The sequence below is a fragment of the Eptatretus burgeri genome, unplaced genomic scaffold (genome assembly GCF_056783735.1).
Source record: "Eptatretus burgeri isolate ZD-2024b unplaced genomic scaffold, Ebu_testis_v1 Ebu_testis_scaffold_3158, whole genome shotgun sequence".
Classification (NCBI taxonomy): domain Eukaryota; kingdom Metazoa; phylum Chordata; class Myxini; order Myxiniformes; family Myxinidae; genus Eptatretus; species Eptatretus burgeri.
In genome coordinates, this window is record NW_028225106.1 from 32838 (window position 1) to 50112 (window position 17275).

At 46.8% G+C, this 17275-nt stretch overlaps 1 protein-coding gene across 20 annotated transcripts in view; it reads right to left on the reverse strand.

Moving 5' to 3' along the window:
- LOC147006634 (uncharacterized) overlaps window positions 1-17275 on the reverse strand; it is a 50085-nt gene that overhangs the window by 24940 nt on the left and 7870 nt on the right. For 7 of the 20 annotated variants that reach the window (XR_015054684.1, XR_015054685.1, XR_015054686.1 and 4 more), the window contains exon 2: window positions 3581-3675. The exons of 1 other annotated variant lie outside the window; for it this stretch is intronic. Coding sequence is in view for 12 of the 19 variants with exons in the window: in XM_085868297.1 (XP_085724423.1) it covers window positions 3581-3675 (95 nt within the window). In the remaining 7 variants the exon portion in view is untranslated. Of the gene's footprint in view, window positions 1-2; window positions 14583-17275 lie in introns of those variants that run through there. 12 more of the 20 variants (XR_015054682.1, XR_015054683.1, XM_085868285.1 and 9 more) reach the window with 11 other exon arrangements.

Genomic DNA, 17275 nt, shown 5'->3' on the forward strand with positions numbered 1-17275 from the left:
TGGGGAAAAAGCGAACCGCGGGGTATCGCGGTGTCTGATTGGTTCCCGCCACATCACGTGTCCATGATTTAAAATAAATACAAAGATTGAACGTTTCGTTTTAACGGATTGTTTGTGTTTCAGATTGTGTTGTGAAAGTGGAAAATCGATTCCGAGTTCGTCGATGATTATTCCCTCCACATGAATCATCGTTCTTTATTTTCTGTTTTTGTACTTATCATAATCTTCCCTCCATAACGGAGTTATATATGGGTACGTGGGTATATATCTTGGTATGTGGGAATGTGGGGACGTGGGAATGTACCACCTACTCCTCCGGGAGGATTTGACCAAGGAAGCTGAAACTTTCAGGGATTAATAAGGGAACCCCGACATTGTGTCTGTGCAAGTTCCGATTGATTCCATCAAGTTTGGAGAAAAAAGTTGATTCAGGACCCTTCGGGACCCCCATTCATGATGATAGGAGGAAAACCACGCGGTAACTTTCCCGGGTCAGATTGCGGTAACGTGTGTCCGAGTGGTGCTCAGGTTTCGTAAACCAGACGACGGACTCCTTGGGTTAACCTAAGGCTGTCCCTTCGGGTGAGTGCCTGAAATGTCCTTTCAGTAAGACAGGATGATCACCTGTCTCTGTTATGGCAGACGAGCTTGAAATGGCGGACGGGCACAAAATGAAATGGCGGACGAGCTCGAAATGGAGGACGAGGTCGAACTGACGGGCGACCTCGAAATGGCGGACTACCACAAAATGGTGGACGAGCTCGAAATGGCGGACGAGCACGAAATGGCGGACGATCTCGAAAGGCGGACGAGCTCGAAATGGCAGGCGAGCACGAAATGGCGGACGAGCTCGAAATGGCGGACGAGCTCGAAATGGAGGACGAGCTCGAAATGGAGGACGAGCTCGAAATGGCGGACGAGCTCGAAATGGCTGACAAGCACGAAATGGCGGACGAGCTCGAAATGGAGGACAAGCACAAAATGGCGGACGAGCTTGAAATGGCGGACGAGCTCGAAATGACAGGCGAGCACGAAATGGCGGACGAGCTCGAAATGGCGGACGACCTCAAAATGGCGGACGAGCTCAAAATGGCGGGCGAGCACGAAATGGCGTAGGGGCACGAAATGGCGTAGGGGCACGAAATGGCGGCCGAGCTTGAAATGGCGGACGAGCTCAAAATGGCGGGCGAGCACGAAATGGCGTAGGGGCACGAAATGGCGGCCGAGCTTGAAATGGCGGACAAGTACGAAATGGCAGAGGGGCACAAAATGGCGGACGGGCAAGAAATGGCAGAAGGGCACGAAATGGCGGATGGCCACGAAATGGCGGGCGGGTACGAAATGGCGGACAAGCTCGAAATGGCGGGCGAGCTCAAAATGGCGGGGGAGCACAAAATGGTGGGCGAGTTCGAAATGACGGGGGAGCACGAAATAGTGGGCGAGCTCGAAATGGTGGGCGAGCACGAAATGGTGGGCGAGTTCGAAATGGAGGGGGAGCACGAAATGGTGGGCGAGCTCGAAATGGCGGGCGAGCTCAAAATGGTGGGCGAGCACGAAATGGTGGGCGAGTTCAAAATGGAGGGGGAGCACGAAATGGTGGGCGAGCTCGAAATGGCGGACGAGCTCGAAATGGCGGACGAGCTCGAAATGGCGAACGATCTCCAAATGGCGGACGAGCTCCAAATGGCCTGTGAGCTCGAAATGGCGGACGAGCATGAAATGGCGGACATGCTCAAAATGGCAGCATTGCCGGATTAACCACTCGGCCCGTGAGGCCATGGCCTACGAAAATTTCCGACGACGTTTTTTTCAGTCTTAATTATGTGACTCGACATGTGCAGGAAGGCTGTACACACGGTGAGCGAAGGCGGCTGGCACGCTGCCAGACACAGTGATCATCGACAGCGAGCGTGGGAACCATCTGATCACGTCACAACTCAGCCAATCACAGGCGTCGCTGCTATCGTCTGGCTGATGGGTGGGGTAACGTTCGCGCTGAGTATGAACATACTGGCACCCTCTCACTTTCCTGTGAGTTATCGAGCATCCTGACACTTGCAGTTCTTCGTTTTGCTCTTATTTGTCATTTTTTATTCTTGACTTTGGCCGACGGAAATATCCGGCACTACGACAGTGGTACTTGCAAACGCGACAAAAAGAAGAGGTGTGAAACAGAAACAAAAAGACTGTCTGGATCCATCTTAAAAATTTTTTTTCACCTCACCAGAGTAGAGATGAGCAAACGGAATGTGCACATGCAGTCTTCTGATATCAATATCCAGGGATCAAGTGATCTCGCACTGCATCACATTTTGAAAGCTGATGATTCCAATACCATCGCATCAAGCAACGAGAGAAGCATTGAAACCACTGCAGCCGGTGCTACGGCTCGTAGTTTCAATCCTGATCCTGCTGAATGGACTCTTTCCGCAGAGCTCGGAGATAATTTCATCCAGAATCCTTCCTGCCGAGATAGGAATGCAGATTTATCGTATGTGGTCGATTTCTCCGAAGTGATCGCGTCGTTTGCCAACCAAAAGGCACGAAAGAAGGTGTGGAAGAAAAATAATTATATAAATGCACTCAATTATAATTGTTGCGGGTGCTTAATAAATTTAATTTTTATGCTATAAGTCGAATTAGCTGTCAGTTATGTTTCCTTTTACCCAAGAGTCTTTTCACTTGAATATTGCTAAAAGGAATGTCTTGCTATGGAACAAAGTGACCTGGTTGATAACACTGCAACTTTTGCCATGATTATGTCATTCTCTTTCACCTAGTGGACAAGTATTGCAGTTGGAGTTATTTTGCCAAATGCTTATCAGCCCCCTTCACTCCCACAAAAGCATATAAATGCTAGGAAATGTAATCTTAGCTTAGTGCAAATCATTGTGGATGTTCACCATCTCAGTGTTTTGGACTCCGTGGGACCATGATGTCAAAAAAAAAGTCCTCTGAGCAATAGTACTTTCCATTATGGACAGTGAATTAATTGTTTATTACAAATTGAGTAGTAGGATTTACACCGAGTCAGTTAACAACAAAATTCCACAACAGTACAATGGAGGGTCACTTGGATTAAGAATTGGCATAGGGAAGAATGACATCAGAGGGAGGTGGGTGGACAAAGGGGTGAACAAGCTGATTGATTGCAAGATCAAACACAGCAAGAGGGGGAAAAGAAAACTGGAGATGGCACAAGAAAAGGATGGTTAGGAATAAGGGGGGCAAACACATTAATCTGGAAAGGAAGAGGTCGGTTTGTGGAGGGAATATTTTGGAGAGGGCTTGGGGAAGAAAGGAAGGCTTGGAGAGGGGAGAAAAGATCAGGAGAATGGATTAGGGGGGTGGGGTGTTGGTGAATAGCCATTTTGAAGATGGAAGAGTCAGATTAAAGTCTGAGGGAGTTGGTTCCACAGGCTGGAGAAAGGAGTAACCACTGAGTGGAGGTGAGCAAAGAACTTGGATTTTGGGAGTTTCAATAGAAGTTGGTTACTGGAAGACCGAGAAAGCCCTTTGGAGCAAAATTCAGGGATGTGGGTACAGAGCAAAGAAGAGGGGTGCAGGACCAGAAAGGAACCTGGAGAAGACAGAGAGACCACCGGTGTCAGAGTAAGAGAACCATCGACTCAGCTTCATCGCTGGAGATTCCAATGATTGTGATGGACTTGGTTTCTGTGGCATCAAGAAGTGCAAGGTGAGGCAGGGGTGCCAAAATGTAATGAATCTCTTTTCACGTTATGAGTTAATTGTTTGTATAAAATCATTTATAAAATTCCACACAAAACATATGACAGATAAGTGCATTGGATGTGGAACATCTCATCGTGCTAGAAAATAAAATCGAAGACCAAACAATCAAATCAAGCTGAGAAGTACAAACATCAAACAAGCACCAAAAATTGGGAATCCCATGGAAAATCCTGAACACTACAACGACGACTACGACTATATCCACCACTACTACTCGTCTGCATGCCCAGCTAAGGGGTGCAGTGATGCTCTTTTTTGGATTGATCCTTTTACATGTCGTTCCCTTGGGACAAGGGGATCGTGAGGTTTGGGCAGACATTTTGTTATTTTTTTGCCCGTGGTGCCGAAGATTGCTCGCAAAATCCTGAAGACCCACATGATAATCATTCCCAATTTGAATGGAGTTAAATTCCCGAATTCCCACACAAAACCTTTTCATGGTCAACAAGACAATATAACATCAAAATAGAAATCTCCATCTGATTTTGGATTAACAATTATGTTGTGCTGTTAGTTATAATGATTGTTTAATTTATTATGAAATAATATAATGTTAGTTTCATTATATAACATAATTATACAATAACATGTTCGTTATGGTTATGACGTCATGACAGGCGATCCCTCAAGGCATTTCCTTTCGATGTTTTGTTATTCCTTTTTCAGGATTCCAATCCCATCCAGATCCTTGTTCTGCTCTTTTCTCTTCTCATAAATTGCTTTGGATAATTGTTCTTGTTTTTATATTGTCACATAATCACTCCCGTTTCTCCGATTGTACTGTTTCTCACTGGTGCAATGTCGGCGCTCTTTTACTTCCAGGTTCCTTTTTCAGAACCTCGCATCACATATGGTTTGTGCTAAGACTGGGATAGTTCCCTGAGACTGGGATATTGACGTTTTTGCACATGTGTCGGTGGATTGCTCTTGATACCTTGTTGTCCCTTTGTGTGTACAGGTGTTCTGACATGAGGTTTTTACATCTCATGAAAAGGTGATGGTGTTTTCTATTTCTACCTTACAGAACCTGCACATGTCCTGATTGACTCTGTCCGGCCATCTTCTTAAAGTGTCCTTGGTGTTAGGTATTTAAAGTGCCTATAGAAAGTCTCCACCCACTTACAAAATTTTCCCCTTTTGTTGCCTTCTCGCCTGGAATTAAATGACATTAAATCGGACTTTTTCCCCTTTATTTACCCACCGTAACCACAACTTCCAAATGAAAAACAAATTCGACGATTTTCAGAAAATTAATGAAAAATACAAAACGAGAATACCTTGGTTGGATAAGTGTCCACCCCCCTGAGTTCATACTTTGTGGAACACCTTTGACAGCAATTACTACTGTGTCTGTTGGGATTGGTCTCGACCAACTTTGCACACCTTGATTGGGAATTATTTGCCCATTCTTCTGCACAAAACTGTTCAAGCTCAGTCAAGTTGCATGGGGAGTGTTGATAGACAGCAATCTTCAAGTCATGCCACAGATTTTCGATTGAATTTAGGTCGGGGCTCTGACTGAGCAACTCAAGGGTATCCTTTTCTTCCTCAGCCACTCCAGTGTGCCTTTGGTTGTGTGTTTCGGGTAGTTATCATGCTGTAAGGTGAACTTCTGTCCCAATTTCAGTTCTCTTGCAGAGGTCAGCAGGTTTTCCTTTCGGATGTTTCTGTGTTTTGCTCCATCAATTTTCCGTTCTATCCTGACAACTCACACCCTCACTTTTATCTCAGAAAGGACCGCCTGGAACCCCCCTCCACTTTCTCAACATTCCTATTTTCGAAGTCTTTCATTCAAGCTTCTGGGTCTCACAATCTGCTGGGCCACATCTCCAAGCTGGCCTCCAAAGTCAATCGCCAACTTGGCATCCTCCATTGTGCTAAGTCCGTCCTTGGCACACCTGATATTCCAACCATTTACAAAACTTTCATCCGCAGTCTGATGGATTACTGCTCCCCCCTCTGGGGTTGTGCTAATGCCTCACACCGAGCTCGACTTCACGCTGTGGCAACGAAGGCTTTTCGGATCATTGGTATTTCCCGCAAGGAAGCTGAGTCTTTGGATCTCTCACTCTCTCACCGGAGGCAGGTCGGTGGTCTTTCTGTCTTCCACCATATCTTCCCTGGCCTTGCCCCCCCCATACATTTCTTCAGTGTACTCTTGGTCTGACAAAAACCCCCTTCTGGTGAAACTGCCAAAATCAAGAATCACTGCTCACCTTCACTCTTTCATTCCTCTTTTTTCCTGCCTCTGAAACAAACTCGGATGCTCACTTCAATCCCAGTCCTCCCTCCAGGTCTTCAAAGCAGCTGTTCACCACCATCTCATGTCTTCCCCCATCCAAAATCTTGATATTGTTACGGTTGTGGAAATTCGCAAACCACCATTCAGGTCCCGTAGGTGAGATATCTCTGTAAGTACATGTGTAGTTAGCCCCAAACCCGTTGTTTCGAGGGAATAAATGTGATTCATTCGGGCTGCGACGCTTTGAGATAGCCGTTTTTCTGTTCTATCTTTATTTTGAACCAACCACGCTCCAACCGTCAGACAACAACAACAACGCCAACAGCCACGACCTTTACCTTCACAACTCGCTCCCGCAAACATAGCATCACCGCCATTCCAAACGGCACCATGGCCATCGGCCACCGCCGGAAACCCTACACCACCTTCACCTCTCTCCTACGGCCATTCCCGCACCACCTGTGAGCACCGAGCGTCGGGCTGTCCTGGGCTCGTACAAGATACGCGCCGAGCCACGAGTGCAAATAGTGGCCTTTCCGAGGAGAATTCGGATCAGGAATGCTACACGCCCACTTCTGATCCGTCCAATCAGGAAGCGCGGGGTGGCTTGGCCGCGCCTCCAGGCACGTCTGTGTGGAATCGAGATATGCAAATTCTAGGATCAGGGGAGATTCACGCCCCTTTTCCTCCGTCCAATTGGCGAGCGTGGCCCCGCCCCCGAGGTCATCCTGATCCGGAAATTTGCATATTGTTTTCTCCTGCCGGCCTATAAAACGGTGAGGCGAAAGAAGGAGTTGGTGCGCAGAGTAGTTGTTGCGCAGAAGAGTTGTTGCGCAGAGGAGTTGTTGCGCAGAAGAGTTGTTGCGTGTCGAGTCAGTTTTGGTGGCAGAGAGTGGAGTCGGGAGACAGAGGCAGTCAAGTCGGGTTGGAGAGCGGAGTGGAGTCAGGAGGCGAAGGCGTCAAGGTGGTTTTCTGCAGTCAGCTGAGGAGAATTGTGGGAGGAGGCCAAGGAGCTCGGGTCCGAGGCGAGGAAGACGGCGGTCGGCGACGAGGTCGCGGTGGAATCGCTCATCGCGGGACCCAAGCCAGCCAACCATTCTCCTTCCCCCAGGGCATCAACAATTCCACCCCCCTCTTTTCCCCCGCGCTGAGATAGTGCGAAAAGGGGGCCCCGTTCCCACCCCACTCCAAGCGGTGCCAACGAAACCCGCGAAGGAGCACGAAGTCGGGGCACCGCCGCGCAGCCACATTTGCGGCTCATCACGAGGACGCGGGTAGGACCCCCGGTCTCGCGGGCCTGACCGCTCCTTCAGGACCCGCGCACACATTGGCCTACGGGCCCGTCTGTCCCCTTGCCCATGAGGGTGGCCTCTTTCCTTTGCTTTTGAGTAAATGTGTGTCGGCGCCAGTCTGGTGAAGTAAAAGTGTTTAAGTGTTGCCGTGTGTCGGTCTTAGTCGGTAGTATCTCTGCGTCTGTTTCTTTTGTTGCATTTGATATATGTGCATTCTGTTTGGCTGTATATGTGTGCTCTCCATGTGCCGCGGAATAAATGTGCATTATGTTGAACTGTTTTCCCGTTTCGCTTCGTCTTTTCTTTAATTGAATCTCCATCTTGCTTCACATAACGGGTTCGTCGTGGGGTTAATACGCCTGATAATTAATCGGAACTGTCGAGGCCGACGATAACACCGCTCGGTTTTTCCGATAGTACGGAACGGATCGCTTAAGCGGCCCGTGTCCGGAGTCGACCTGCGGCGAGGTGCGATCGCCCGGTCTTCCATCCGCGTGGGTACTTAAGTAGGTCGAGTTTTTGCGAACAACCCTATCCCACGCGGGTGGCCGATTGGCATGATCGTGGTGAGGCCGAAAGGCCCACCCGTGACTGGCTCCCGGCGTTAGTCCGAGAGAGTCACGACAGAATTGTCCGTCTGGTGGGCGACGTGCCGCTATTCGAGTCACGTGGCCGTTCGCACGCCGGCGGGCGCGAATTCGCAACAATATTAACTTCTCCCGTTGATCCACCCCAAACCCACCTCCTTCAAATTCCCTGTTTTCCTTGCTGAAAGTCTTGTTTACCCCATCCCATCCCTCTCTCTTCCACAGATATCCTCTTGACATTCTTCCACACGATTTTTTGCTTCCCTCTCCCTCCCTGCTTGTCTCCCACCTTGTGATGGACTTCTGTGTGTTCGCTCTTACACAAGCCTGGACTTGGTATGCAAAAAACTATAAAAAGTGCCCCAGTCCCTGATGATGAGAAACATCCCTATAGAAGGATGATGCTGCCACCACCAGGCTTCACAGTAGGTGTGGTGTACTTTGGCTGATGTGCTTTCTTGTGAATGCACCAAATGTAGCGTTTTGCATTTTTCCATAAGTTCCGTCATACCGCAAAACTTTTTTCCACGTGGCTGCAGAATCTTTCGTGTGTATTTTTGTATACATCGCACAGAACTCAAGGTGGGCTTTTTCATGGAATGTCTTCCTTTTTTCCACCTGGGCGGAGAGCCCAGACTTGTGGTGTGCTTGGAATATTGTTGTCACATGGACACCAGTGATCAGTCCTTGCCATGAAGGCCTGCAAGCGCTTTCAAAGTTGCCGTTGGCCTCTTGGTGGCCTCTGATCAGTCTCCTTGCTTGGTCACCAGGTCACCAGTTTGGAGGGACGACCAGATCTCGGCAGGGTCTTGGTGGTACCATACACTTTCCATTTCTTAATAATGACTGTCTTGAATGTGTTCTCAGGAATATTCAAGGCCTTTGAAATATTTTTATACCCATCCCCTGATCTGTGCCTTTTGACAACTTTATCCCGGAGATCTTTTGAAAACTCCTTTGGTTCATGGTTGAGCATTTGCGGTGAAATGCACTACCCAGCAGTGGATACCCACTGTTGGGTAGTGCTACAAGTACCATGTAAAACTGTACTAACCTGTCCAATGGTCGGGTTGTCGGCGACGAAACCGTCTCACCCACCAGGTTTTCTGGTGAGGAGGGTGTTTGGATATGGACACCCAGCGGGATTAAAAACAAAACCTGTCAAAGGGCGGAGGAGCTCCTTGTGAGCCAACGGCCATCCATATCTAGTGCCCAACTGTGTCTGCGGACGTCCTCCTGCAGTTGGGTTACTTTTTATTCGGAGGTTGGTGGTAGGATTTGCACTCCGGCCACCGTAAAACCCTTCATTCCGCAAAACATAAAAACGCAAAGAAATCTGAAAACCCACTCCGTGGGAGTACCTCCTGTGCAGCTTCCCTTCGCATGGCAGCTCACCGGATGACGGGATTGGGGCAAAGCCTTCGGGACCCCCAATCGTTGATGAAAGGAGGGAAACCACGGGGGAAAACATCCCTGGGTCAGATTGCGAGAGAGTATACCAGAGTGGTGCTGAGGTGTCGTCCACCAGACGGCGGTCTCCTTGGGTTAACCTGAGGCGGTCCCTTCGGGTGGGTGCCTGGAATGTCCTATCCCTAAGAGAGGATGATCACCTGTCTCTGTTATCATCTGAGCTCAAGCGTTTGGACATCGGTATTGCAGCACTCTCTGAGGTTCGGAGACCGGATTGCGGCGAGATAATAGTGGGTGGTTACACCGACTATTGGTCTGGTCGCTCTGATGGTTACCATACTCAAGGAGTTGATGTAGCTGTGTCCAATAAGCTGATCCCAATGATAACTGAGGTAACACCGGTCAACGAGCGTATTATGAGACGAAGGATTCGTCACTAATGAGGTGTCATTTCCCTGGTCTCTGTCTCTGCTCCGACTGAGGCGAGTGATCTCACCGTGAAGGACGCATTCTACGCCACGCTCGAGTCTGTGGTTGATCAGTGCCCCAGACGAGATGCACTTCTAGTCTTGGGGGATTTCAATGCATCGACTGGAACTGATAGGGATGGTAATGAGACATGTGTTGGTCCCCAAGGGTCAGGAACGATGAACCAGAATAGCACTAAGTTCATTGACTTTGCAAGCTGTTGTTCATTGTTCATTGACTTTGCATGGACTTCAGGTGGCTGGTTCATGGTTTCAGCGCCCACAAGCTCATCGCTGGACTTGGTATTCCAACGCTGGCGGTGTGGCAAAGGAGAATGACCATGTCCTCGTTGACAGTCGCTGGAGGATGATCCAGAACTGCAGGGTCGACCGGAGTGCTCAGTTCCTCAATACTGACCACCGGCTTGTTGAAGCAACTCTAAAGCTGCACCTTAAATCCTGGAGAATGGTACCATCCCAGCCTCGGCTGGATGTTGGCAAGCTCAAGGATGAGAGAGTAGCTGAGGAGTTTGCGAACAGGCTGAGTGGACACTTGGGGGGTCTGGGTGCTTTGGGGGGTCCTGAAGAGTTGTGGAGCGCCTTCAAGACCACCGTCCTTGATGTTTCCGGTGGATGTCTTGGAACTCACCGCAGGGCAAAGAAGAATTTTGTCTCTCAAGGGACACTGGATTCCATTGACCAGAGTCGCAGGGCCACGCTGAATGGCAGAGCTGAACTGTTCAGGGAGCTGAGGCGTAAAACTGTACGTGCACTAAGGGTGGACAAGGAGGCCTATGTGCGAGGAATCTGTGAGGGGGTAGAGAATCACCTGTGGATAGGTGATTCTCGTCCCGCTTACAGGGGAATTCGCGCATTGCGTTCATCCAAGCCCATCCCTCGAAGCACTGCAGTTCGAGCAGGGAGTGGTAGGCTCTTGACAGAGGAGTTTGAAGTGAAGGCCCGCTGGGCCGGTTACTTTGAGCAGTTGTACCAGGCTGATCCCCCAGCTGTCGAGTTGGACGTCAAGGGTGTTACAATCCCTGTTGCTGACCCCTCCAATCAACTGTGGTCCACCTTCGCTTGTGGAAACACGGGCTGCGGTGAACCGGTTGAAACAGGATAAAGCTCCAGGGATCTCTGGCATCCATGCTGAACTTCTCAGGGCTGGTGGAAATGCTGCACTCGTGTCGTTGCATGCAGTTTTGTGCTCTGCCTGGAACACAGGCATCATCCCAACTGATTGGAAGAGGGGCCTTGTTGTCCCTCTCTGGAAAGGGAAGGGTGATCGCCAAGACTGCAACAACTACCGAGGGGTGACGCTGCTCTCAGTGCCGGGCAAGGTCATTGCTCGGATAATTCTTGATAGGGTTCGCCACCATCTGCTTGAGCACCAGCGTCCGGAGCAGTTAGGCTTTACACCAAAGAGCTCAACGATTGACCGTATCCTTGCTCTTCGTGTCCTCACCGAATGCAGACGAGAGTTTCGGCAGGGGCTGCTTGCAGCCTATGTCGATCTCTGTAAAGCGTTCGATTCAGTGAATAGGGATGCCCTCTGGAGGATTCTTGGTCTTCGTGGGGTGCCACCAAAACTGATCGATCTGATGTCTAAACTCTACTCTGGTACTGAGAGTGCAGTGAAGTGTGGTGGTACCATCTCTGACTTATTTCCAGTTGTTACTGGAGTTCGTCAGGGATGTGTACTTGCCCCCACACTTTTCAGCACTTGTAAGGACTGGATTTTACGGAGGATGTCGGAGAGATCAAGCTGCGGTGCATCGTTTGGGAATGTCAAGATCTCGGACCTTGATTTCGCAGATGATGCAGTCATCTTTGCGGAGACTTTAGATATCCTTTTGGGGGCCCTCGAGGTGCTGAATGAGGAGTCGGAGCCGCTGGGATTACGGGTTTCTTGGGTCAAAACTAAGATCCAGGCTTTCAATGACATCTTGGATGCTGCTGTCCTGTCTGTCTATTTGTGGTGAGGATGTTTAGGTCGTGGAGAGATTCACTTACCTTGGCAGTGATATTCATGTCTCTGCTGGCTGTGAGTCAGAGGTCAATAGACGTCTGGGTCGGGCCTGGGGAGTCTTGGATTCACTGGATCATGGGGTGTGGCGCTGCCGGTACCTGTGCGAGAGGACGAAAGTCCGAGTCTTCAGGTGCTTGGTGCTTCCAGTCTTGCTCTATGGATGCGAGACTTGGACTCTGACCAAAAATCTGACACGGAGACTTCATTCCTTTGGTACCAGGTATCTTCGGAGAATCCTTGGCTATCGCTGGTCAGATTTTGTGTCCAACGAGCGGTTGCTGAGCGACTCAGATGAGATTTTTTTACCTGCATGGTGCGTGAGCGTCAGTTGCGGCTGTATGGACATGTGGCTCGTTTTCCTGACGCTGATCCTGCTCACCAGATTCTCTCAGCGAGGGAGTCTTGTGAGTGGAGGAGGCCAATGGGCCGACCACGTGCCTCGTGGTTGCAGCAGGTTGACCAGCATCTCAAGGAGATGGGGATGGGCCTGGCATCTGCCTGGGGGGAGGCCAGAAGGAGGCCCCTGGAGTACCGGCGGAAAGTGGACGCAGCAACGCGCTGCTCTGGCACATGATCCCATACCTGATCTGACTTGATACCCACAGGAACGACTGATTTTATTCTGAAATTATCCAGAATAATGACAATTTAAACAGGGGGAGGTCAATTAACCTGGTGTGTGATTTTCAAGGTGATTGGTTACACCTGAGCTCGTTTGCAATTGCCATTATGAAGGGGGTGGACACTTCTCCAACCAAGATATTCGACTTTTTTGTGTTTTTCATGAATTTTCTGAAATTTGTATAATTTGTTCTTCACTTGGAAGTTGTGGGTTACGATGTGTAAATAAAGGTGTAAAAAGTCCGATTTAATGATATTTAATTTCAGGCGATAAGACATCAAAAGATAACTATTTTGAAAGGGAGTGTGGGCTTTCGACAGACACTGTACTCTGACTCGTTCTCCATCCCAGTTAAGATGATGTCTTCCAAGCTTCTGCAAAGTGATTTCTTTGTCTCTCCCCAACTTTTTACAATCTTCCTGCTCTTTTGTCGTTCTCCCAGTTGTCGGTGTATATTTGTTGATGTATCTTTTTGTAATTTTAATTTCTCTTCTTTGCAATCGATGGCGCTGGATTTTCTCCGATTTCCATCCCATGTGTGGCATCATATACTCGCACCTGTTCCTGGAAATTCTTTGCTTTGATGTGTTCTTTGATGTCTAGATGCAGATGATAGATTATGAAACGCTTTGTTGCACACAGAACAATTGTAAGGTTTCTCTCCGGTGTGTATTCTTTGATGAGTGTGGAAGTTCGATGCTTGATGAAACAGTTTGTTACACACAGAACACTTGTAAGATTTCTCTCCAGTGTGTATTCTTTGATGTCTCGATAAAGTTGATTGCTGAGAAAAGACCTTGTTACACACAGAACAATTGAAGGGTTTCTCTCCGGTGTGTATTCTTTGATGAGTATGCAAGTTCGATGCTTGATTAAACGCTTTGTTACACACAGAACAATTGAAGCGTTTCTCTCCGGTGTGTATTCTTTGATGTCTAGATGCAGATGATGAATGATTAAACGCTTTGTTACACACAGAACAGTTGAAGGGTTTCTCTCTGGTGTGTATTGTTTGATGCCTCGATAAAGTTGATTTCTGAGAAAAGACCTTGTTACACACAGAACAATTGAAGGGTTTCTCTCCGGTGTGCATTCTTTGATGAGTCTGCAAGTTCGATGCTTGATTAAACGCTTTCTTACACACAGAACACTTGTAAGGTTTCTCTCCGGTGTGTATTCTTTGATGACTATGGAAGTTCGATGCTTGATGAAACACTTTGTTACAAGCAGAACAATTGAAGGGTTCCGCTCCGGTATGTATTCTTTGATGTGTCGATAAAGTTGATTGATGATAAAAGACCTTGTTACACACAGAGCAATTGAAGGGTTTCTCTCCGGTGTGTATTGTTTGATGAATGTATAAGTTCGATGCTTGATTAAACGCTTTGTAACATACAGAACAATTGTAAGGTTTCTCTCCGGTGTGTATTCTTTGATGAGTATGAAAGTTAGATGAAGAATTGAACGCTTTGTTACACACAGAACACGTGAAAGGTTTCTCTCCGGTGTGTATTCTTTGGTGTGTCGATGCACTTGATGAACGAGCAAAGGTCTTTTTACACACAGAAAAATTGAACGGTTTTTCTCCGGTGTGTATTCTTTGATGTTTATGAAAGTTAGATGAATAATTGAACGCTTTGTGACACACAGAACAATTGTAAGGTTTCTCACCCGTGTGCAATATCTGGTGCTCATGAAAGTGTGATGAATGATTAAACGCTTTGTTGCAAACAGAACACTTGTGGGGTTTCTCCCCCGAATGTCTTTTTGATGACGATATAAACTTGATGAAGAAAAGAAGCTCTTCCGGCATTGTGAACACTTGTAGGATTTCTCACCAGTGTGCAACGTTTGATGTCTCAACAGACATGATGAAGAAGCAAATCCCTTTTGACACACAGTGCACCTGTATGACGCCTCACCTGTGCATATTTCAACACATCTTTTTAAATGCGATGAGGAGGTGCAGTCTTTGTTGGAAACAGCAAAATTGTTTGTCTTCTCACTTCTTTGGCTCTCCTGTTGCAAGATATTGATACACCTGTCACAGTTGTTGTTTGACGACACACTCCTAAACTTGTCAACATCCTGACAAAAAGTACCTGTCAGGTTATTGAAAGAAACTTCTCTGTCCAATGACGAGGAACAGTTGACACATGAAGACGTTTCAAGTTTTTTCTCTGCAAATTAAGAATGGAGCAAAAACATCAATAAATCACTTTTACAACTTGAACAGCACTCGGAGAGCACATAGTCTCACCTTGCATGTTCATTCTCAACAAAATTACCCTTATTAACTGAACACCCCACTATTATGGCCCACTACTATCATAGCCCACATGCTCGTATCATCCATGCACCCCATTATATCACATTGTTTCTTAAAATGGGTTATGAACGTCAAAAATTTAATTATTCACTCACGTCTGGTCATAGATAAGATAAATGAAGTTACAGATTTTTCAGAGAAGGATTTCAATTCAACCAATCATGGCTGGAATAAGATTTCACTGATGACATCATTATTATCACGCAAAATTGATAACACATGCAAAGTTTTAATTATTTTCGTTGAGTGGTTTCAGAGAAAATTATATACAAATTTTCCCTTTCATTCAATATGGCTGCCATACTATGTGACATATGACGACAATGTGAACATTAAAAACATTCTTTATCGGGAGTTCCTCCCATGTTTAAAATTTTGCATCGATTTGACAAGTGGAAACAGAGAAAAACATTTTTAAAGTGAAAATATGAAGACGTGGACACATTGACAGACAGACACAAACGCACACAGACACACTGAACACATTGGACAAATACAACAGCTCAGGAAAGGAAAGAGAAACCAAAAACTAAAAAAGAGGATTCAAAAAATAACAAGGACAAATGTATCCAAGAGCTGCGTCTTGAAGGTTTTGTCGGCTTAAAAAAAAAAACAAAACAAAACAAACAACAAAAAAACAACAACAACCAGATATTTCATCACGTGCCTTGATTAAGCGAATAGCGAGACCCGTCATAATGTATTTACGTATTTACGAAATAAATAAATAAACAATACCATAAATGGAACAAGTCTGAAGACGACGATGGTTCACGAGTGGTATTTGACGATGTAGATTGTTTCAGAAGTCAAGGATGAGACAATGTGATAATGTTTGACCAAGTTATAAAAATGATCAACATGATGTGGTACGAGTGACAGGTTATTAGCTGCAAAATGTCGAAAACCTTGTGACCTTGACCTTGTGACCTTGACCTTGGGACGAAAATGAAAAATCGAGCTCCGTGGGGCGATGCAGGTGCCATTGGGCTAACCAAATACCGAAACCACTGCCAGATTCGACAAACCCCTTGGAGAAGATGGATTTTTATGTCAAAATCGCAATTTTCTAAGTTCGTGACCTTGTGACCTTGACCTTGGGACGAAAAGGAAAAATCGAGCTCCGTGGGGCTATGCAGGTGCCATTGGGCTAACCAAATACCGAAACCGCTGCCAGATTCGACAAACCCCCTCGGAGAAGATGCAAATTGAAATCGGCTACCCCTAAAAACACAATTTGCAATTTTCTAAGTTAGTGACCTTGTGGCCTTGACCTTGGGACGAAAATAAAAAATTGAGCTCTGTGGGGCTATGCAGGTGCCATTGGGCTAACTAAATGCCAAAACCTCTGCCAGATTCGACAAACCCCTCGGAGAAGAAATTTTTACGTCAAAATTCACAATTTTCGAAGTTCGTGACGTTGTGACCTTGACCTTGCGACGAAAATGAAAAATCGAGCTCCGTGGGGCTATGCAGGTGCCATTGAGCTAACCAAATACCAAAACCCCTGTCAGATTCGACAAACCCCCTTGAAGAAGATGCAAATTGAAATCGGCTACCCCCGAAAAACATGTTTTTTTGGGCGTGGCTCCGCCCATAATGGGCGCACCACGCCCATTTTCAGGAAAACACAACTAGATCATGATATAAACCTCCCACCAAAATTTGGTCAGGATCGGATCAAAACCCACGGAGCTATGTTCGGGACAGACAGACAGACAAGCCGGTAGGCGGACATGGGTAGTCGCGATGGGCCCCTTCGATGGGGAATGACCTGAGGATGAAGCACAAGAAAATTCATGATTCCAGCTTCAAGGGTAAATGCTGCAGGTTTTTTCGTTAAAATACCCCCACATTTAGAGGTTTTTCGGCCGTTGCTAGGCAACGGAGGGGTCCATAGCAACGGTTCTTTTTCACACATAACTAGGACATACCATGACCCTACCATACCAGTTTCATGTATATCTGACTCATAGTCTCTGAGATATAACGACTTCGTTTTTTTATTGTTTTCGACCAGGGTTCATTCAAAGTCTATCTTCTCCGACAGTTTTCATAGGATCCGGCTGGAAATTTTTGACAATATGGCTGAATGTACTGCCCACAGTCGCTCGTGGCCCGATTTTTGATTTTCGAAAAAATAATTTTTTTTATGATTTTTCAAAAATTTCAAAGTCCCGTTGCTTGGCAACGGATGGGTCCATAGCAATGGTTCTCATTTGCACACAACTCGGTCATGGTATGAACCTACCAACCAAGTCTCATTGAAATCGAAAAATTTCAAAAAATGTCAGTCCCGTTTCTTGGCAACGGATGGGTCCATAGCAACGGTTCTCATTTGCACACAACAAGGTCATGGTATTAACCTCCCAACCAAGTTTCATCGAAATCGCCATTGTATTAACGGAGCACTTGACCGAACAGAGAGACAAACATATCGACGGAAATAGTGATAATAAGGGCAGAGCAAATTTCAAAATTTTTTTTAAAACATTTTTTTTTTTTCGACTGGATCCACGACCCAACAGACAGATATACAGACAG